Raw genomic sequence first — 22,788 nt, forward strand, 5'->3', positions numbered from 1 at the left:
GATAAAAAGGTCAATCAAGTAAAAAAACCTCCTAGCTTATTAGAGGTTTAGTGACGATCTGACCCCGTAGCCTAGATTGTCCGGTGATTGCCCATAATATTACTTGGATGGCTAAAAGATAATTGAATCTAACAGCGGTACCATATACCAAGACATTACATAACCGAAAGACAAAAATTAAAATACCATTACAAGAAAACTATACCTGTAGGAAGTGTCAAGTTTTTTTAAAAAGTTGAATTTCCGCCGGTCTGTGTTAGTCTTAGTGGTTAAGAAGCAAAAACTAGACTAGCACTACCAAGCGATTCTAAGTGCTAGGGCGTTAAGTTTTGACGTATTTCTTACTATTACCCACAATACATTGTAGTGGAGGCCTACCCCTACAAGAAAAAACCAACGGAACTATTTGTTACGGTTTTATTTCAACTGTTTTTTTTGTCTTGTAAATTTTCTTTGAAAATTATGTCCGTTTTTACTTAACTTCATATCCGATTGGGAGTATTTAAGGGGCTAGCATCTTTCTGAAAAGTATCATTCGCTTTCGAAACATCCAAGTCTTCAATACCTCTCTTACTAAACAAGAGAGAGGCAATTGAAAACGGATATTGGTACATTTGTGTCTCAAGTAAATATGGCGTGTTCATTACGGCCCATGGTAAGTTATCAGAAAGGATACGTTTGCTACTACGTGTCGAAGAGGTTACTTTAACAGCGTGACATTTCACTATCTGTAGGGTCTGGCATTATTATGCCTGACAGCATTCGCCCTAACTTCAGCGCAAAAACAAGACGATGGAATTGAACGAGAAGGTACTGACCTGCAAGTAGCCGAATCTCATCATGATCATCACCACCATCATGGACACGAAAGTCACGGCCATCACGGTCACAAACACGGTCATGGAGGTGAACATGGCGAATGGGGAGGTGGTCACAAGCACGGTATGTTTTAGTTTCCACAGTTTACCCCTTATTTCTCATACCTGCCTCAATTCGCATAGGTGATCACCATCATGGACACTGGAAAAAGTTTGGAGGTCATCATGACCACAAACATGGCGGTCACCACTTTGACGAACATGGAGGACATAAACACGGATCTTCTAAACACGGGCACGACCATCACGGTCATCATTTTAAGAAGCATTTTGGAGGGGAAGGACACGAAAAGGGGAAGGAAGGAAAGCACCATTTCCACGACAAGGGCCATAAGAAACACGGTTTCAAGAAATCTTACCATAAAATTGAACACGGTGATCACGAAACTCATCACGATATCTTCAGGGAAGGAGATTACCATAAGCACCACAAGGTAATCTACGATGACATAGTGAATAGTTAATCAATTTAAACCAATCATCCTTTTACAGGATCATCACAAACACTGGGATCACCACGGAGGCAAATACGAAAAGGCTGATCACGGAAAGAAATACCACGCCCATAAACACCACGCTGATCACCATGGCAAGCACGGTGCGGGACACTGGAAGAAACATCACGGTGATGATCACCACGAAGGAGGCAAACACTACCACGGTCATCATGATCATAAAAAGCACGGTGGACATCATCACAAACATTGGGAGGATGGTTCTCACCATGACCATGGTCATCACAGCTCTCACGGCCACGGAGGTCACGGTGGTCATGGAGGTCACGGCGGCCATCACGGAGGTTATTCCGATCAAGTTTATCTCTTCGCGCAGCCATCAGTTCCCGAAACCGCGGTGGTGCATTCTTTAGCGACGGATTTAACCGATTTGAAATGAATGTCTAAACTTTTGTAGAGTTTTTTTTTTTCAGCTTCATCTATTATGATTCTATTTAGAATAATACTAATTAGTCCTTGTCGTGCCACCCAGGTTTATAAATCTACCGTATCTCTTACCTAACAAGTACCTACCCTATTTACTGTTATCGAATTAATAATATTAATATAAGATGTTATTTAATATTTATTGTATTAAGAAGTGTGATTTATATTAATTAACTAAATAAATTTACTTAAAAAGTATTTTTACGTATTCTTAACAATCACCGTGAAAATTTTGGGTAATTTCACTTCCGTTTTGGCGTTTGAAAGTGCTAATAGAATGCCATCATAGTTAGGCCTATATACTTATTTTCCTCCTTAACTTTCCCTTTAAATAAATAAATAGAGTTTATTTATATTGAAAAAGTTAAAAACCCGAAAGTAAGACGACATTTTGCGTTACGCTCTAGTAAATTTCAGCGAAAAATGTTTGTTTGTGCAATAAATAAGAGTCTTATAGTTGAAAAAAAGAAATGTGAAATTCTATACTGCATTAGGCTTAAGTTTTAAAAGAAGTTTTGATTCACTCTCTGACTTCGAACTTAAGAAATCTGAACTTGCGCGATGTGAGTTTTCGGATGTGTCTAGAGTTTTAACTTAAGCCTATCTTTGACATGTCTTTGATCTAAAAAATATAGTCTTTTAGACCCTTGTTTCTGTTACAAATTCTATGTATGTTATCATAAGTTTATAAGTGATATGTTCCATAAGTATGACTCTTCCTATATTTCGTAATGCTAGAGACTTACTGAGAGAGAGCTAGTTCGAGAACGACGGAAGCGAGAATTGAAGTCCTACACTCGGTGGTTAATTTTGCAGGACTTCCATCTAGGTACTATTTAGTCTGTACTAAGCCTTTGACAGAGCCTCACCAGGCGTACCTCGCTTTACGAGAATCTATGACCTACCTCATTCACTTCATGACAAGCTCCAGTTTATAACCAGTGACAAACTTATGGTCGGTAACATATCTTATAAACTTATGATTCTATTCTACACAAATATATCCTATAACGAGCGAAAGTTGCGCGTACCAAGTCGCTCAAACGATACATAAGTAGTCCTGAGAATTTATCCAAACATTTGGCATTTTTATTGATAGTAAATAGCTTCTGTACCTACTTCTTCGAAATTCAATAACTCGAAGTCGAAATTGAAAAGGAGCGGCACGTATTTGGTTCAAAACACTGTGAAAGACCATCCAGTACAGTAGATCGACCGAGGGGGTAATCACTCTTAGAAAACCTCGCAGTTATCTAATAAGTATTAACAGAAGTAGGATAAGGGACTAGAAGTATTGAGGTAACCAAATTCTTCACTTGGCGAAAGTGAATATTCTTGATAACACAAGAACGGTTGGCCCTCTGGTAGCGGTTTCTGAATTTTCCCTCCAAAACGTGAGACGCTCGTGGCGGTAGACGACCGAACTAGATTCAAGCACCGGCGTCCGTGTTCCGCGGCTTTAGGTTGAGGGGAAGGGGGTAGGAAATATTTTTGGAACGCGACCAATTTTTTTCTCTCTAGTGTAGGCGCGATGGAAGCGGCATAAAATCCTCAAATTTGTTCACTAGTGCCAGGATCTATTACCAATGCTAGAGCTTTTTTACTTCTAGTCTCATCCTATTTCTGGTAATAAATTAATACTTCAACAGTGAACAGCCCCTCGCGAGTTTGCCTTATCAACTTCCAGAAATAAAAAACGGTAAAAGAAAGTAGTGGCAAAGACAGATTATTTCCGCTTAGTGACAGTATATCAATACAAGAGAGTTAATCCTCGTTTCTGAAGTTTAAAAATATCAAAACGGGATTAAAATTTACTTCGAAACCGTCATAGAATAATTCCAAAGAAATAAAACAGAGTTTATCTAAAATACTTTTAATTACAATTACAATGTAATTACACGGTATTAGTAAGATCATATGTCAATTAAAAAAATTATTATTTACATGTCATATTATATTTTTTGTTATCTAAGGCATGTACCATTGAATTCCATTTTTTTTGATTTTATCAAAATTTTAAATTTAAAAAATAATATATTTTGTTTTTGGAAAACGTGTTTAAAGTTCATTATTTCTAATGAACCTATTACCCTCTGAATGTTTACCAGAATATTTGTACTTAAGCACGCCAAAAGCACCTAATAAAAATAAGTACAATATTCATGTCAAACTACTATACTTAACATTTTAATTAAAATAAAATAATGTTAGGCTAACCTTTATGACTACCCTCTAAAGTTGTCGAATCGGGTAAAGGATTAAACCGTGCAACGTCAATAACGTCTTCGTCGACTTCATCGTTAGCCTATCATAAATTAGGGAATCTGTGACGTTAAACCGCAGGGACCAATCATAATCTAAGTATAAGTACTTACATCTCGCGGTTCTGGTCTAACTACTTTAACAAAAGCTCCAATTCTTTGGGCTTCACTACGTTCTGAATTTTTGACTAGTTTAAAATCTAAGAAGTTTAGTTTCGGAAGAATGTATAAAACGTGGTACCTAATAGAAATTTGTTGGGTTTAATAATTTTCCAAGTACTGAGGTCTAAGTCTATCAACAATACAAGTACTTCACCTATATCTTTGATAATCATCTTCATCTTTTTCCAAACACGACAACTGATCGGGACACGCGGGATTTCCTAATATGCTCAAATACGATAAATTTGGGTAACTTTTAGCGAGTTGGTTAAGTAATCTGTCTAAGTCATCCAACTATAATTATACATTAAGTGTCCAATTAAAACTAACTGGCCTAATTCGTCAGCCATAAAAAATACTGGTCAATCTTACGTTGTTTTTATTCAACGATAACGTGTGTAGATTGGCGTTATAAGGGAAAGTGACCTCGTCCGTTAAGCTATTGTTATCTAAAACCAACTCCTCAAGAACAGTAAAATTTTCGAGTCCATCTAGAGTTCTTTAAAGGGGTATTTTATATTTTTAACCTTCTGAAGGGTGCGATGTCCGTTCGTCTATTATATAATAAGGACTTGACACTTACTTTAAATTGTTGAAACTTAGGTCTAATCTCCTGGTTTGATGTCCGTACGACCGCGCAAGTACCGAGGGTAAACGAAAGCAATCTTGGCCAATGTAGGACAACTGTAATACAACCAATTACCGCGTTTGACAAAACTCCACGATAACTTTATGGGTAATAATTTAAAGGGATAGGGTATCCGTGGAAAATAGTACATGGTTATGTTATGGAAGAAGAGAACACCATTCCATTCCATTGTCACGTGGTAAATTACACGACATGACGTTGTTCTGCTTAATAAATGTTAACCCCTCTAATGGCGTCTGTCACGCAACAGAATCAGACACTATTACCCACGGACAAAGAACGCTCTTCAAAAATATGGCAAAGAAAAAAACCACAGCCTTTTTTAAGCCAGCGTCATGTATTCTAACAACTAGAGCCACGAAACCTCCAAAACCCCTGAGGCTAAAGGAGCTAGTCTATAGCTAAAAATGAAATATATGCAAGAAGAAAAAATCTTTATCTAATTACCTCTCTAGTTATAGCGGGACTATCAGATTTTTTCAATGTCACTATACATAATTGAATGGCTGGAGTCGAAGTCATAAATGACTTAAACGCCTCATCGTCAGGCTCAGTTTCCAACTGACCGTCAGGATATTCCACAATACCGAGAACTTCGTCACCCTTTCCCGACATTGTCCAGTTTGTCAAATAAGTTAAAACTTAAGCCCTCGAGAAATACCGTGTGTTTGGGGAGTATAGGAAAAATCTAGAAATTTTGTCCTCAGAAAACTCACGTGCTTTTGTAGAAGTATTATTCTTGATCTTATTTTACTTCATTTTTTTTAAAAAAACTTTTATAAATATTCAAGTAAGTTCATCCGTTAAAAAGTGTCCCTAAGCTAAGTTTTAGTTTTCAATTTTTTCGTAACTTGGAAAGGTAAAACCTTTTGGTAAATTGAAACCAGTTCTTTAATCTAATACTAGATTAAAACTCGTCCCTGCAAAAGCCATTTTCTTTTATATAAAGACTGATACTGTAGTTACAAACTAGGCAGGTTCAAAAACAACCTTCAGAATTTCGAATTTCAACTAGCTCATTTGGAAACCTAACATGGCAGCCAAAAACTGGATTTTTTGGATACTGTATTTTTAGTAATTTATAATAATAATTTGCTGTCACATGTCCAAGGTTTTAATTCTTTTCCGCAGATTGGAATGTTTTTTTAATTTTTGGGATTTAGTTTCATCAAGAAGCTATATCTAGTTTACTAGGGAGAAGGTATAAATTCGCCACATTTCTAGCTTTATCTCCAGTCCAAACGTATAGTAGGTCCGGAGTTAATCCCCGCCTCTAAATTACAACCAGCCAGCATCTTATTGGTTCTTGAAAACTCACGTCAGCGCGACGCGAATGACGAAAATTACAGTCATATTTTCCGACTGAGGAGAGGCGAAATAGCCCGGCTTCCTTTTACGTCCCCCCCCCCCTGTATTTTGAAAGGGGGACTGGGAATATGGCGGGCGAATACTTAGGCATCTTATACCTTCTCCCTAGTAAACTAGATATCGCTTCTTGGTTTCATCATGTGATTTTGAATTGAAGGGAATGTTACCCTCCTCCCCCCTCAGTTCTAAATATATCAATTTGCTACTAAAACCTTCTATGTTTTTTCTTGTTTATTAATATTTTGGAGCAGCGTTACTGAGTGATTTGTTTTGGTTAGGGATTGTTAATATTAAAGATACACTTATATGGGTTATAATCTTAGAAAGAGGCCGATATTTTCATAGAACAAAATTTTTTTATACTAAATTTTGAGTTCCCTATTAGATTGGAATGAGATTTTTTGCGACGTACTTTTAAACTGGTGGTATAAACAACTTTTTTGTTGGGAAATAAATTAGATTTCAAATGATAAAATAAAAAAAGCTTGACAGTTAATGATAAGGTTAAACTGATGTTTTCCTGAACATTTAGAATTGGGAAATTAATTTATATAATGTGGCTTTCCTCAAGCTCTTTTAATCCACTAAATAGTTCGCTAAGTCTGACAAAGTTGGGGTAAAATAAAGTGTAATAGAGTAAATTCGGTAGAGAGGGGGAGTGAACAGTGTATCCCCAAAGTTGGGAGCAACTTTGTAATAGAGAATACTATTTGCCCACAGAAGGGGGGGGATATCACTAAGGTAAGAGATAGAGGTTTATGACGTTGCCATATATGGGAATGAAGGCAATTACTTTACAGGAACTACGGTATCCTAGATTTTCTTTAAGATGACTAATAGAAATTCATAGTATCCCGATTTTAGCATTTAAACATTCAATACTAATAAGAACTTGATAATATTGTTTGGTAATTAACCTGTACTTCTAATTATTTTAATATAATATGTATATATGTGTGTGTTTATACTACTAGCAATATTTCCACAAAACTCATGCAACCGCAATTAAAATGGAAAATTGGCTTACCTGTCTCTCGTACCAGGTGTATTTTCCAGCTAAATGATCACCATCACCATTCATGTTTGATATTGGTGTTCCAAGTATTCCAACTTTATTCTTGAATAAATCGAACCCAAAGACCTCGAAATTTCTAGGCATATACCGCAGAAGTAATTATCTGCACCTGGAATTAATTAAACGTTATAACTAAGCAGAAAGAACCAATGATAATATTCAATGAAAAATTCCTAAGCCTTGGCCTTCAAACTTTAAAAAAAATTGATATGCATTTAAAAAAAACTCTTATATCTTACCTCCAAAGTTAGTTGGAGTTTGGGAACTCTTTTTCTTATTGTTCGGTTAAAAACACTTCAAGAAAATAATACAATAAACGTATTATAATTTCTTATCGTTCAAAAAAAGTGGAAAACCGTTTTATCGCGAATTCACGATACAAAATCGACTGACTTGAAGTAGACGACACGAACGCAATATCGCAATCTTGTTGGCTTTTAGTAGCATCTAGTAGCAATATAATGAACTACAAAAATATTAATTTTTAAATTATATTTTAAAATAAATTATCCCCTGTTATTTATTGTTAATTATTTTAATTTTAAGCAATTAAAAATGTATTTAGTTACGTGATTCCATAGTCATACCAGAAAGACTACAGATGGAGCAGAAGGCGGATGAATGAGAGCCTCATGACGTCAGACGTTTTCAATTGACCCGCGCTTTTAGAAAGTTGAATAACCACGTGTTACCTAACCCCTGTGGCCTAAAATGGAATTAAAATAACAATTTCATCGTGTTTAAATTTTAATTTTGATAATTTTGAGCTTATAGCGTCAATTTTTCGTTAACGTAACATCTTATTAACACTTACAAAGAATCTGACAGTTAAATTTTAACGTTAAGTTAATATTTAGCTTTACAAAAACGTAACAATTTTGCGAAAATGTCATAAATTATGTACATGAGAAATATTAATAAAATTCATTTATATATAAACAATTAACCCGCGTTTTAGGCCTAATTTGACAAGTTTTTAAATCTAAATATATCTTAGCAGACGATGGGAGGCCGCCATTTTATAGAGTCGTAAACGTTAAAAACATCAAATGCGTTGATACAAATATTCAAATACAAAAGCGTATTATTATTATATAATTTTACGACGCAAGATCCTTTGTACATACGTTAATTAATACGTTGAAAGCCCTTGTAATTTGTTTAAATAACACTTTTAATCACTGCTCGAACAGGTACTTTGGTGTAGCAGTGAATTTCATTTAAGGTTTGTTTACCATTAAAGTCATAAACACATCTAACAACACGTATACGTACAATATGTATATCCGAATAAGAGTCAACGATTTATACGGTCTTGATTTCAATAATTTCCCAACAAATCATAATTAGCATAACGCTGATTTGTTCAAAAATACTGAAACTACCAATGCTCGAATCGAAAGTTATTTTTAAACCTATACACTGTTTTCGTTAAAACGTAACTTGGGGAAACCGAAGTTTGAAATTTATGTTTGTCCCTGTTTTGAGAAAGTATTTTTTGGCAAATAACCATGGCTTACTTCTTTAAAAAATTATATGAAATATTTTAAAATTATAGGCAATATATTGTGTATAGCTTAAATACAGCTTAATTGACATTAAATTAAATTATTACCGGGCAGTATTAGAGCGTAACAGCTAATATAATTTTACTCACTTTTAATTTTTTGAGTATTTTTGTGACATTAGGCTTAACACTTAAAATTGATATTGCTAGTATTAACAACATACTTAAAGAAGACAATTCGTTGGAATTTTACCTGTGTTTTGTTGTATAGTGTATATTACGATAAGTTCGTGTCAGCACTCTTTTTGCATATAAAGAAATCATATGAATATTTTTACGTTCAATGAAATTCTAAATTGTTCTTTTGTTTTTCACACGAAAGTTGGTGAAGTTATGCCATCAAACGGAATGATAGTTTGCGTAGCCGATGGTGTTGTTGTCGTTGCCCAATGACTGTCCTCGTAAGGTGTTGTAAGTATCCTGATTCGCTGTTATTATTAATTAAATAGAAATCGCAGTTTATAATAAGACTAACTGTCCTTGATTGTAAACTAATCAATTACTTGTCTAAAGGTTCCTGGAGTGATCAATATCTGCCAAATGGCCATCCCTGGTATGCACAAGACTGAGGAAGCCGCGATAGCTAACCCTAAAGCGTTGGCCCAATAAGGGTAGACATAATCGTCGTATGTCAGAGGCTCGTAGCTAATTAACCCGTACGTGATAATGAACTGTAAAAGGGTGTAAATTAGTCAAGTAATGTCGAAATTAACACCTGATGAATCCACCAAAATATTACCATGAGAAATATAGGTGCTACAAAAGTCCAACAAAATTTCCACCAAATGCCAACTTCGAAACCTAACATGGCTTTTATATCTCTGCTGAATCGTTTAATACCTAATTGAAGATTAAAAACATATTAAACTGCTTATAATAGACAATTAAGCAATTTAGGCGTGGAGTATTGGTACTTTACCATAGATCCAGGAAACTGCAATGGCCTCAAAGAACACAGCGAACAATATTGAGTAACCAGCCGCGTATTTGTCCAAGAGAGCCACAACATAAGCGCCTCCCTAGAGTGTTACAATAGTACAATTAAGAATTAGGCTTAACTTTAAGCCTTTGTTATTTACCTGAGCGCAACTAGATAAGCCAACAATATAATACAACGTAAATAAAATGGCGACGAAAATTTCGCGGTTCCTTTTAATGATAGGATACTCGTCACTTAGCGCGGTAATTATTGCTTCTGATCCACCAAACTGATGAATTTATAAATTAAGATTAATTAAAACTAAGTTATATGATTTGGTACTTACTGAACTATCAAGGCCTAACGTAAGTAGCATGAGAAAGAATATCAGGGCCCAAAATGTTGACCCAGGCATCTGAAAAAAAACGACAATAAATCAAGATGTCACGTGACGCTATCGAAGCGTGACTTACCGTGGCAATGGCTTCTGGATAAACAATGAACACCAATCCAGGGCCTTCGGCTGCCACATCTTTGACTTCAACCCCGGATTTCTTCGCCATATAACCCAACACAGAAAATATGACAAACCCAGCCAGGAAACTGGTACACGAGTTAACCGCGCTCGTGAGCATGGCGTCTCTGTATTTGGAAGAACTCTAGTTATTGGCCTACATCTAAATAAGTTGGGCTTAGCAGTTTAAGTTTAAAAACGTACCGATAAACGTTATTGTGAAATTTGTTATAACTGGCATAAGCTAACAGGACGCCGAAACCGGGTCCCAATGAGAAGAATACTTGCGTAGCTGCATCGACCCATACCTTAAGTCATGAAGTTGAAGAATATAAAATTACTAAACCACTCGCGACATTGATGATATGTAAAACGTACATTCGCGTCTTTTAGGGCCGAAAAATCAGGCGTCAAGTAGTATTTGATACCATCAGCCGCACCCGGAAGTGTTGTACCACGGATAAGCAAGATGAACAACACAAAGTATGGGAACAAGGCAGTGAACCAAACAACCTACAAATTGATATTAATTACTTGGGTTAAGTCTTAGTTTGTGCTTTTGCGCAAATACCTTTCCGGAAGTTGAAATTCCTTTCCAAAGACTGAAGTAACATATAAGATAGACTGCCAGTAGACATAGTGCAATGTCCCATTTTATGATACCTAAGTCGTCTATGCCTTGGCTCTTGTGAAGTTGTAGCATGCCACGACTGTGGATTAATTTAAATTAAACCCATTACTCTAAACACAAACTAAGGTCATGTGCTTAATAGAACACAACACTACGTTGAGGGACACGAGATATAAACTACCACTCTAAAATAAGCGTCTTTCTTTGATGGGGTAAATAAAATAAATTTGAAAATTTTCCGGACGTAAATCCATCAAACTTTTAAGACCAATTTTTCGCTTCAGAATTTATTGCCTAGTGTTGACGGATTCGCTTCACTCAATAAAACATCCAAACCCTTTCCCAGGTCTTAACAAGCCCTGTGAAATCCCTCTACAGCTTGCGTCAAAAAAGTTTTAAATACTTTTTGAAACTTTTCTCTTTCCATGATAGACGACAGTCAAAAAGAATAAAAAAAAGTACTTGATAGAAAAATTGAATCTTGTAAAGTTAACTCTCTTTTAAATTATGATAAGTATCATACCGACATAGTAATCCTTAAAATTAATTACGCTCTAATCTCGTTGTTAGTAAAACCAAAGCGCATTGTAATTAATACAAGCTTCCTAGCTAGTGTCGTATGCAAGAAGTCTCTATCTCGCTGCAATCAAGTGGGTATTCGGTATTCCCCAAGGTTTAGCTAAGGATGACACCTATTTTTCTTCCAGCTCGCTAGCCGCGAGGGTTCGCTTGATTAGGCTTAACCAGTTTCTCCTCGTTTGATTCCCGGGTTGGATCGGACCGATGATACCCGGGGTTGGAAAAGCCCAAAAAGTCTTTTTAATCACGACGATGAAGTTTGGTTTTTCGGGGAGAGCTTTAGGCTTAAGGAGAATTTAATGGCTCTAGGGTTGAGGACGAGCCACGGGGACCCGGAGACGTTTCGGACCGCTGGCTTTGCCTTAATCTCAACAGATGACTCCATCAATCTTACGACACCTGCTACTGCCGGCCGGGCGGGCGGCCGCCTTCGTCTTGTAGGCTATCAAGGGTGTAAGGTTTTCGATCCAACAAGATATAACGCGAAAGCCTAAGGCTCAAGGTTGGTGGGAGAAGAAAGGAAGGTTTAAGAAGATGTCGTCAACGCGTCTTCGGAAATGTCTAAAGCCACCCGTATTCATCAGGCTCACCAATCAAAGATTATTTTGCTCAGATTCAACTAAACTACCCAAAGCTATAGCGCTAAATTTAGTTAAAAAAGTCTTTGTTACACTAAATTGGTTTCTAGATTCGCATTCTCTAAAACAACGTAACTAGATGGTATTTACAGGGTATGATAAGCTTCAAACAAACGTTCAAGTACTTACTTAAAATACTCCGCAGCAGGTGAGAATCTATGCTTGTTACCCGTATCGTTTGCCTCGGACAGTCCATCTACCAAAGCCCTAGCACCATCATCCCACGAACTAGTACCGTTTTTGTTCCAATCTTCAGTAACAGCCAGATTCATATCCTGTACCATTTTCAAGGCTCCGGACGCCATTTGTTTCAAAGCTGATGACGCGTTTCTCGGTACACCATCGTCAGTGTATCCTTCCGTTGAATTTTCACTGAGAAATGGAGCTACGCAGTCCGGAGTGTTCCATGGGTTATCGCAACCCACCCATGGTAATTGAGAGGTGAATGACGCGAAGAAGAAGTACAAGGCCCAGGCTATAATGACGTTGTAGTAAAAGTCGACGTAGAATGCGATCAAAACCACGGCGTAGCCGATACCTACAAGGTTAAAGGTCAGGATCAACGGGGATTTTTAAGATTATATAGGCAAATTTGATGCGTGTTTGAAATTTAGTACCTTTCAGTAAGGGAACCAGCCTAGACCAACATGTAATGGCACCTTTTCGATGGTACTGTCCCAAAGCTAATTCCATGTAGAATAATGGAATGCCCCCAACAGCCAACATGATGACGTAGGGAACCAGAAATGCACCTAAACAATCAGATAATAAGGCATTTAAAATAAATAAAAATCAACCAAAGAAATATCTTACATATCTTTTCATAATAATTTTCTAATTTATTAAACACAAAATGTATAAAACAAAAATGCCTACAGGATAGGTGAGTACCATCAGAAAATTCTTATCTCAACAGCGCCGGAGTGGCACGCGATCTTTGGGGGCCCAGTCGTCCGGGATTTAACCATGGTTTCGCGGCAAAACCAAATTGTTTATAAGCATCCAATCGTAATGGGAAAATTCTCTTAAAACTCTTTTGAGAGCTAAACTAGCGAAAAGTGACGGCTTTCCCGCTTCACCCCCATCTCCCCCCCCTTAGTCTCGGGCGTATTGATATCTGTTTAAACTAGCGCACCAGTTTTCAATGAAATGAGAGAAGCGTATAGGAATCCCTTTTCGAATGCAAATCTCAGTCCGTAGATTAAGTGACGGCAACATAACTCAATTTTCGCCACCAACCACGCCTATACCGATATTAGCAAGCGAGAAGATGGATTAAAAACGAAGTAATCAAAAGATGCTGTATTTCAAGGCCATTCTTTGCCACTTGTACGGTCACATGTTTACATCTCAAATCATATAGACCATTTCTACGTAAAAAAGGGGGTAGGCAACCCTTAGTATAAGGACCTACATTGTCGTCTCTGCACACTCTCATGATTCAAAGAGATTACAGCGCAGACGCCAAAAAGCGAGATGGAAGACATTTTTACCCCCCTAAGTTACATCGAAATGGTCTATTAAGAATAATCTGTCTATTTGTCTGTTGGTAACGCTCTGACACACGCCCGCGCAACATGATTAGTAACTTCAGTTAAAGCAAGTTTAACAATTGGCCCATGCTTTTGACAGCATTCGGACACAGAGATTACAGCCTAGTAACTGATATTCATGTCCTGCACCAATGCATCGCTTACCGGCTACCGTTTGAATATTGTCAAGGATAACTTAGCATGCATGGTGAGGAAACGTGCCGTTATGGAATTAGGGTAATTAGGAATAGTGTGACCTGGAGAATGTAAGCACTGTTAAAGTTTAAAAACAAACGGGCTGACTTCCTGGTTTTAAAGGATTTGATTACTAAAACTTATTATACTTCCGTTATCGTTATGTATCTATAGATAAGCATTGTCAAACATAAGTTTATAGGGTATGTTCCATAAGTATGGCACTACCTATACTTGTAATGCCAGGGACTTAATGAGAGCTAGTTCGGGAACGAGGCGAGAATTGACTACACGCGGTTTGGCAGTCCATCTTCCTATTTAGTCTGAACTAAGCCATTGGTAGAGCCTCACCAGGCGTCGCTTTACCTCGAATCTATGACCTACTTCAATCACTTCGTGACAAGCTCCAGTTTGTAACCAGTGACAAACTTATGGTGAACATATCTTATGAACTTATGGTCGAATTATTAGGAATTTAGCAAGCATAAGGGGGTTTCACTAAGATTCGAAATTCTATAAGTAAATAAATAAATTAATATAAGTCGTCTGTAATTATACGTAGTTATGTTAAATTTAACCACGGATCTCTTTGACCTTTTCGGAAGGTTCTATACGCTAAATATATATTATCAATTATTCAATATATGTTCAATAAAAACTATAAACTGTCAGACGTATTCCGGTCGGTTCTTCTCAAGGCTAGCAAATATTCATTGGCGTTTTTGTCCTATAATTTATAAGTTTAACATCTGGATTCCACAATAACAATGTAGTATTGCGTAGGTTTTGGGAACCTGTCGAATCGAGGGTGTGAGACGTGCGTACACTTTTCCCGCATTTTACGCTATAGAAGAATTTAGAACGCACCACGTGTTTGACCTAGCTATAGCTTTTCAATGAATCGCTATATTTGGATATTGGATATGAGCTAGCTTTACGTTTTCAACAAGCATTGTTTAACTATAAATGCTATTAATTATCAGCGTGCAAAATTGAATAGGGTTTATTTAAATGTGTGTTTTTTTCTGTTACGCTTGAACTATTGGGTGTAACTTAATTATTTAGTATAATAAAAAGAGCATTTAGCTTAATTTCCTAATTAACTGTCTATTAATCGAATATGTATTTGTTATAAAGCGTAAAACCAGGGATAGATTTAATTTTAGAAGTAGGAATGGAGAACAGAGTAATGTAGGCGCGCGTCAAAGTTCCGGACCCCCTTCCGCGGGACGGGGGGGGGGGTATGAAGGAAGAGGCGGGTCATAGCGACAGAGGTAAAAAAGGAATTACGCACTTATCGCCGTCCCCGTCAGTAACGTCATCAAAACGTAGTTTAAGTGAGCCAATAAGATAATTTAAACTTTTCGATACGTGTTGGAGGGAGGGGATATATACTGGGCTATGAGTCGGACTGAAGTAAATATTAACCGTTCTCCATTCCCACTTCTAAAATTAAATCTATCCCTGGTAAAACCAAGGGTAATTAAATCGAAAAGTGACATAATTTATTAAAAAGCAATTATAATTTATGTAATAGTTTGGGAATTTGATTCCAGGATAAAATTTATTTTTCCAAGTGAAGTTATCATTTTAAGATAAGCTGTCTAAATTAGTTTCCCTAATCTACTTAAAGTAGAGTTTCTTAAATTACTGCAAAGATATTAACTACTCTCGATTCTACTAGGAAAAATTCTAAATTAAGCTGTAATTAAATATTCTAAAACATAATGATTAAATTCTTTCCAAAATCACTTGTTGAATGAAACTCTATATCGTTTGTTGATACTTGTTGATAAGTACCGAGTAAAACTTAAACTATACTTGGAAGTGTAAGGTAATACACTAAAGGTCAAGCGCGTTAATACACAATACTATATCTGATAGAAAAGAAAGTAGTATTTATAAATTGGGCCTGAACAAGATAATACCACTATAAGAGCTCTTAAAATTTACTCGTAAAACATTGCCATCATTAAACTCTTAAACCTTATATAAGACTATATCTAAAAGGCCTAGAAGAGGTGAAGTATTTTCTAAACAAGTGTTATATCATAATAATTACAGTATTTCTCGTAGAGAGGGCCCCTCACTTACAACACTTATGTCATTATCAAAGAATGTCTCAGTAAAACTTAATAAGCGTATATAGTTCAGACCCATTTAGGAAGCGTTAAGCTACCAGACTTATGTAAGAGTTCATTCATGCACCTCGGTTTATCCTAAGACTTGGTAGAGATGAAAAACACTTAATCTTGAGTAAGTTAATTCCATTTCAGGGACAACCAATTTTCAAACCGTATACTATTATGTTTATACCGCGATGTTTTAATTTAAGTTCGATTTAAGGATCATTATATCAAATTTTAAAAGTTCAATATACGTTTTCTAAATCTGATACAATTTATAGTCACTTGCAAGTGACTTACTTTGTAATCGAAAACTTGGTTTTAATTTAATGGAAATTTTGATAAAAGGCTTTTTAGACAAGGGGTATTACCTAAATGGGTCACTCAGCGTCACTTTGAATTTGCAAAATTTAATGCCAAACCCGAGAGTGATTAGCCCCTCGTGTTTAGATAACCGTGGAAGTTGAGGGTAGGTAAGATGTTATTGTATTATCTTAAAGATAAAAGTACTATTGTTTGATTTAAGTCGATAATTATTTTGGAGTTGGGTTTTTGCGATTTAGAAGTGTTAATATCATTGGCTTGAGCTTTTTCGGTCAGTTAAAACGTCTAGACATTTTATCTCGTAGTCTTAATCTCGTATTAACATAATTGCTACGGGGTTTAAATATTTAAAAATTTACATAATCACTTACCACCGCCATTCTTGTAACACAGATAAGGAAACCTCCATACATTGGCCAAATCAACCGCAAATCCAATAACGGATAATAAGAAATCAACTTTCTTATTCCAAGTTTCGCGTTCTCCTTGCGTCAAAGCATCCCGTTCTTCCGAATTAACAATAACTGGTTCCCCTTTTTTCGAAGCCGAACTTTTTCTTTTCAAAGTTCCTCTTTCATCCGCTTCTTCGTCTTCATCTTCTTCATCATCTCCAGCATCTTCCCTGGTATCTCCATCACCTCCTAAATCTTCATCACGATTCAAATTCAATTTCTGCTTTTCTTCCTTCGAAACGTCTTCGTTCGCGGCTGCAGTTTCCGAGGAACTTGTTTGAGCTCCTTCCGTTGTTTCTTCTTGGGTGTTTCCGTTCATAATTAGGCCCAAAAACTTTTACTTTCTATAGCTTCGATTACTTTTTAATAAACCATGTTCGATAATAGAGAGACTACGCCAATAAAACTCTTCGCGACTGAGGCGAAAACGTTCAAATGAAAACTAGTTAAGTTTTTTCAAAACCAGTACTTTATAAGCGAGAAAATCATTTTAACTTTTTTTCCAACGGATAAACCGGTTTGTAAGTTGGGATATTTTTGTGGTCGCCTCTCGGATAGATAGCGGCCACCCCGGTTTAATAACTATCTCCTTGGTAAGTTAGTTTCTTGGCTATTGGCGTAGTAGAAGCATTTTGCGATAGTTCTTTGATTAGTATAACGAACTCGCAACCCTAAGTTCTATCTAACGCGGTCTCGCGACCCCGTTGCGATCGAGCTAGTTGTGGTGGCTGTTCTAGGCTGAGGAAAGTTTTGTCTAGTTAGAGCGGAGATCCGATCCGTTCGCTACGTTCTAACCTCCTTTGCCATCATCATACGCTCCTCCTACTATTCTATAACTGAAACTCTCGCGTAACATTCTGGCGGGAAAACTTTTCCGGAAGACATTGGCTGCTTGGGATAACGCGAAAGAATTTTCAATCAAGTTTTGAATTCTTTTCAGGGGTTGGTTAGTTCTTGTAGAAATTACCGCAATTTTGATCACGAGTAATTAATAACTATTTTGACAGACACGATTGCTTATATTATCTTTCCTCATAAGACTCCCTTTAAACTAAACTTTATGGAAGAATCTCAAAAGGGTGTGTGTAAGATATTTCGATAAGAGAAAAATAATTACCCTTTTAAGTCAATTGGCAAGACCATGGGCGCCGAGATTGCTAGGCCTATTAAAAGTCATCTTTCATTTCCTCGAAACAAGTTTCTCAACGACTGTTTTTAAAATTCACATTATTTAACTTTTTTTTCTACTAAGAATTCATTTAATTCCACGTAGAGTTCGTCTGAATCCACGCTGACATACTGAGACTGTACCAAAAAAATAAATAAGAAAAAATATGTGGGTGAATTTCTCTTAGAACTTATATGAAAGACTGGTTATTCTTATCAATTTAACCCTAAATAAAACACTGGATATCCGATGAATAAATATATTTTAAACAAAATGTGTGGGTTTGTTTTCAAAAGGCAGTAAATGGGAATTTTTTTCTCTCCTCTAAAATTTAAATTGAAGGTTGAAATATAAATTACGAAATTTGCAAAACTAATTTTATCATATCGAAATAGATGTTTTAGACCACAAAAAACACCATACTGCCTTGCTCCTCTTGATTTTTTTGAGGGGAGGGCCCAATATTTCTTTACGTCACACGTAAGCCTAAGACAAAGGTGGTAATCCGTTTAATGTACTCTATAAACTACAGGTTTGGGTTTTTGCGAAGGAGCCGGGTTAAGAGTACAATGCAAGGTTATGCCTATCGCGACACCTGAGAACTGTCGGGTCCCGGATGGTATGGTATGTACCATGGCACGACAGACTTGGTTGGACTTTTCTAGATGCAGTCATAGAAGCAACCAGCTACGTTCTGGTTCAACGGTTTTCTATAGGAGTTCCGTAGAGCGTACACCTTCTTTTATTGCCGATTTTCGAAATCCTGTTAGGCCCGCGAAAAGTAAGGTACAAAACTATGGAAGAATAGGTCTATAACTATGCCTTGCCCATCCTGCTACATACCCTTTTTTATACCCTCGTTGAAATAAAGGGCTCGAGAACTATGATACGACAGGCTAACTAGATAACTTTTGCTAACTTTGTAGATAGTGGTCATTGCGTGTGCATTTTGGAATGGAAATGCGGTCATTAACCTTAGGCCTAAAATGGATGATAGATTATTATAGAAACCTAAATGTAAATAAATAACTGACCAATTTGCTATAAGAAAGGTCGACCCATAACGATCAAGGGTTGGGCTTGGTTGTAGTGACCTGATCTCGGGTTTTCCCCTGGTTCTAGAAAGGACCAAATGCAAAACGCAAGAGCTCATTGAAACATAAGATGACCATTCATCCGGTCGTGCTATAATGATATTTGACGAAAAGATAATCCTTGAATTACTCAGATCTGACTCCATCTCTCATTTAGCAAACAAACCCGACTAATATGGGATGGTGTATAAAGATACTATGTCTAACGTGCTCTCGAGTACATAATATAACTTTAGTAATAAACTAAGACAACCATGTTTTCATTAAACATAAAGTTTATGCCATTTTCAATAGACCTTTTGCAGGGAGTAGTAACATAATTATCTATGCCTTACAAAGTTACAAAATCATCATAGTATTTTCCTAAAATATTACTCCATGGTAGCAAGTAGCAACCAATATAGAAAACTGGAATTAAATAACACCGGTGACGTAACGTGACGTCGTCCTATCGATAACAAAGTATTAGTTTCCAATAACTTTATTAAAAGTCCCCTAAGCTAAAATTGCAATCGATATCTCATCATTTTTCCTCTTCCACTCTCTATTCGATTAAAATACGCAACTGTTGGAAATATAATCAAAAGAGCTTCGATTTTGAATTCAAACTCCATCGTCTAACTCTCTTTCTCTCGCTTTCTAGTCTGATAAAAATTCAATTCCAAAACTAAGCATATTTCGGTATTACGCATCATGGAATCTGATTTACCGATCTCTCTCTTTACCTTAGTAACACGCGAAACAATACAAAACTTTAATTGTAAAAGGTTTCCTCTTTCTCACTATAATGGCCTGAAAAAGCATTTAAAATCACTAACCGAAACACTATGGTAATTGGCCAGAGTTACGTAGATCATAATCCCTTATACACCATGCTTCAACCCCCCCCCCCCCACCGGCAAATCTCCTAGCGATGTCGAGACTTTTCCCAAAACTAGGCTTAAAGAGAGGGTGAATTACATTACTAATGTCATTTTCTTGACCACTTTGATGTTAAAAAGATAAGCATTTTTTTATCGTTTATTGGAGACAATTTGCGTTATATAAAGAATCCGTTCTCGTGGACATACCCATACTTATCTAAAGTATGATAGACTTATGGTATAATCAAGAAGTGATATCTAGTTTATTAGGGAGAAGGTATAAATTCGCCCCACATTTCCAGCTTTATCTCCAGTCTAAACGTAGACGTGTCCGGAGTTAATCCCCGCCTCTAAATTACAACAAGCATCTCATTGGTTCTTAAAAACTGATGGGAATGACGAAAATTGCGTATTTTCCGACTGAGGAGAGGCGAAATAGCCCGGCCTCCTTTTACGTCCCCCCCTCCTTGTATTTTGAAAGGGGGACTGGGACTATGGCGCGCGAATACTTACTCATCTTATACCTTCTCCCTAGTAAACTAGATATCACTTCTTGGTATAATAGAACTACCGATTGTATTTCAGAGAACAATTTCATCATATCAATTGATATGCCAAAGTATTAACGGTTCAATCCGAAATTGGTTGAAGTTTTTGATCAAATCTAATTAAATATTATAGTTGAACTCTCCCTTTAAAGATGTGGGGTTCTGAAAAGGCCCTTAGTGGAAAACCGTGTAAAAGGGTTCATTCCGGGCTGGCCAAGATTATTTTTCAATGCCGAAGTATATAAGAAAAGTCTGAAGCCACTTTTCTAGCTAAGGTAAAAGGGAAAAATTGGGATTCGGGCTCTTCCGGAGCTCCAGAGCCTCCCTCGATCCTAGCTTCCGGAAGATGTCAGAGACGGATATGCTTAGCGTAAGGGAAAGAAGCCAAAATATCTAGGCCTAACCCCCTTCGTAACTCCTCAGCTTCCTTCATGCATCGCAGTCCTATGGCAGAAAATACTTTTAATAATATACGGGGATCACTGCTGAGAAGGGATATATCTACTTGATGATCAGCTTTTAAGGGCTTCTACCCTTCTTCCCTTGCTATCTAGATGGATAAACCTTTTTCTAGAATTAATAAGGGACCCATTCCAACCATCATTCCTTCAAAAAGTTTAAACTACTCTTCGGAAAAACTTTTGTTTTTACTTTTTGCACTTGGTTACAAGATTTCTTTGAGGTGTTTAACTTAGGGACATTAATCTATTCTAAAGCTACAGGTCTTATTACCCCATCAGAAAGTTCCAGGAGCGAGCACCTTAAAGGAAACCCAACACCGCGTTCGAATTAAGATCTTTCAGTTCAATATTAAAGACTGAGTTAGGCTAGATTAGGTTAAAACAAATGAATTAACACAAGAACAAATATAATATTTGAGAAAGTATGAATAGATTTTCAATGGCAAATTTTTGTAATTGGTCGTAATAAACTTGGCAATAAGATGGTGATTTAAGGGACCCCTTAGAGGGGGGGGGACGACTTTATCTCAAGGTTGAATGTTCTCAGTTCTTGAATTGGTTCTTGTTTAAATTAATATTATGACTTCTTTATTTTTTTGACAGAGAGAGTTGGGAAACATAGAAACAATTAAAATGTTGACAATACCTTTGTTATATTGAATCTCTCGTTTAAACACCTGTTTCTTTATGATTGCCTATATATATATCGTTAAAATCAACCGGATTACAGTAGAAATTAATCATCATAAAGATTATTTGAATTACCATTGAATAACAAAACTAAACGTAAAGAAACGTTCAATCTTTCAGTTACAAATATGAAGCTGAGACAATCGTATCTGTTTTTACTCTATGGGTGTTGGACTTTACTGAATATTGGTATGTAAATCGTTTCATTCCTTCATTGATTAGTGTTTGCTAAGCCTAATTTTTCAATCTCTTAAGCCTTGGTAGTAGAATCATCATGCCTAAGCCAGTTAAGTACGGACGTAGAAAATGGCATTGAATATGTACCCCATCACAACAGAACCAAGCGCCAAACAAAATCAAGTTCGTCTTCTGACAAAGCCCTTCCATGGAAAAGCATTTACACCTTTTCGAAAAAGTTTGCTAAAGTCGCCGGTAACAACGCGTTATTGGCCAATATAAATGATATGATTACCAATCATATTGGTGAAACGTCCAAATCACCCACCTATGGTTATCGAGGTGGTTACGGTTATGGAGGTGGCTATGGTGGTGGTTATGGTGGAGGCTATGGTTATGGCGGTTACGCCATGGTTCAACAACCAGTTATCTATTACGCAATGCCAGTACAGACAGTGCAGGCTTATCCAGTTATGTACATCAACACGTTTAGCGGAAATGTCGGTAACAGCGTCAGTAACTCGGATCTTTTGGAACAACTGATTGCTTTGATTCAAGAAGCCCTTGATGATGGAGGGGATTCAACTGGAAAATAATTTTTGAATTATTAATTTAAAAGTAAAATTATTAGATGAAATAAACTAGATTATGGCTTAAAATTATGTATAATTATTCTTGAAGTGTCTTGAGTTTCGTTTTTAATGTAATTTTATATTTACTTTGAAATTAATAATTAATTTCCACTTACACGTTGCGTAAAGAATACGATAACTAATTACATAATCCATTCCAGTTCTTGAAGAAAAAAAAATAAATGAGATTAATAAACAGTTTCAGTTCAGTTCAACCTCAGTTTACTTTAACTACTTTTTATTATTACGGAATTTTGCCTTATATCTCACTCCGTTTCAGGGTTGCCTATATTGTAAAGTGTCATTGAACTCAACCATCGAGGAAGGTTTTATAGAAATAGTAA

General features: G+C 36.5%; 4 protein-coding genes across 4 annotated transcripts; 2 read left to right on the top strand and 2 right to left on the bottom strand.

Moving 5' to 3' along the window:
• The first annotated feature begins 147 nt into the window (after positions 1 to 147).
• Positions 148 to 1,921, top strand: LOC149651701 (uncharacterized). Its single transcript, XM_089848719.1, has 4 exons — positions 148 to 655; positions 735 to 942; positions 1,002 to 1,312; positions 1,371 to 1,921. The coding sequence occupies exons 1-4, from the start codon at positions 632 to 634 to the stop codon at positions 1,770 to 1,772; spliced, it is 945 nt and encodes a 314-aa protein (XP_089704845.1). The 5' UTR covers positions 148 to 631; the 3' UTR covers positions 1,773 to 1,921.
• A 1,755-nt stretch (positions 1,922 to 3,676) lies between these two features.
• On the bottom strand, positions 3,677 to 7,727 carry LOC149651702 (leucine-rich melanocyte differentiation-associated protein-like). The gene is made up of 8 exons (XM_089848760.1): positions 7,574 to 7,727; positions 7,287 to 7,443; positions 4,826 to 4,926; positions 4,615 to 4,741; positions 4,397 to 4,536; positions 4,195 to 4,321; positions 4,037 to 4,124; positions 3,677 to 3,957 (listed from the first exon to the last, which is right to left on the bottom strand). The coding sequence occupies exons 2-8, from the start codon at positions 7,416 to 7,418 to the stop codon at positions 3,878 to 3,880; spliced, it is 795 nt and encodes a 264-aa protein (XP_089704886.1). The 5' UTR covers positions 7,419 to 7,443; positions 7,574 to 7,727; the 3' UTR covers positions 3,677 to 3,877.
• Positions 7,728 to 8,063: 336 nt separating this feature from the next.
• DAT (Sodium-dependent dopamine transporter) lies at positions 8,064 to 22,196 on the bottom strand. The gene is made up of 16 exons (XM_089848721.1): positions 22,141 to 22,196; positions 21,711 to 22,055; positions 21,592 to 21,640; positions 16,731 to 18,116; positions 12,800 to 12,934; positions 12,312 to 12,720; positions 10,906 to 11,044; positions 10,713 to 10,847; positions 10,539 to 10,642; positions 10,294 to 10,462; positions 10,167 to 10,235; positions 9,981 to 10,109; positions 9,821 to 9,920; positions 9,641 to 9,741; positions 9,405 to 9,572; positions 8,064 to 9,329 (listed from the first exon to the last, which is right to left on the bottom strand). Exons 4-16 carry the CDS (start codon positions 17,128 to 17,130, stop codon positions 9,213 to 9,215), a joined length of 2,175 nt encoding a protein of 724 aa, XP_089704847.1. The 5' UTR covers positions 17,131 to 18,116; positions 21,592 to 21,640; positions 21,711 to 22,055; positions 22,141 to 22,196; the 3' UTR covers positions 8,064 to 9,212.
• LOC149651704 (uncharacterized) lies at positions 21,418 to 22,408 on the top strand. Its single transcript, XM_089848722.1, has 2 exons — positions 21,418 to 21,824; positions 21,891 to 22,408. The coding sequence occupies exons 1-2, from the start codon at positions 21,764 to 21,766 to the stop codon at positions 22,406 to 22,408; spliced, it is 579 nt and encodes a 192-aa protein (XP_089704848.1). The 5' UTR covers positions 21,418 to 21,763.
• Positions 22,409 to 22,788: the final 380 nt, after the last annotated feature.

This window comes from Phalangium opilio, unplaced genomic scaffold (genome assembly GCF_054372755.1).
Source record: "Phalangium opilio isolate 3A_F unplaced genomic scaffold, DU_Popi_V2 ptg000082l_1, whole genome shotgun sequence".
In the NCBI taxonomy this organism is placed as follows: domain Eukaryota; kingdom Metazoa; phylum Arthropoda; class Arachnida; order Opiliones; family Phalangiidae; genus Phalangium; species Phalangium opilio.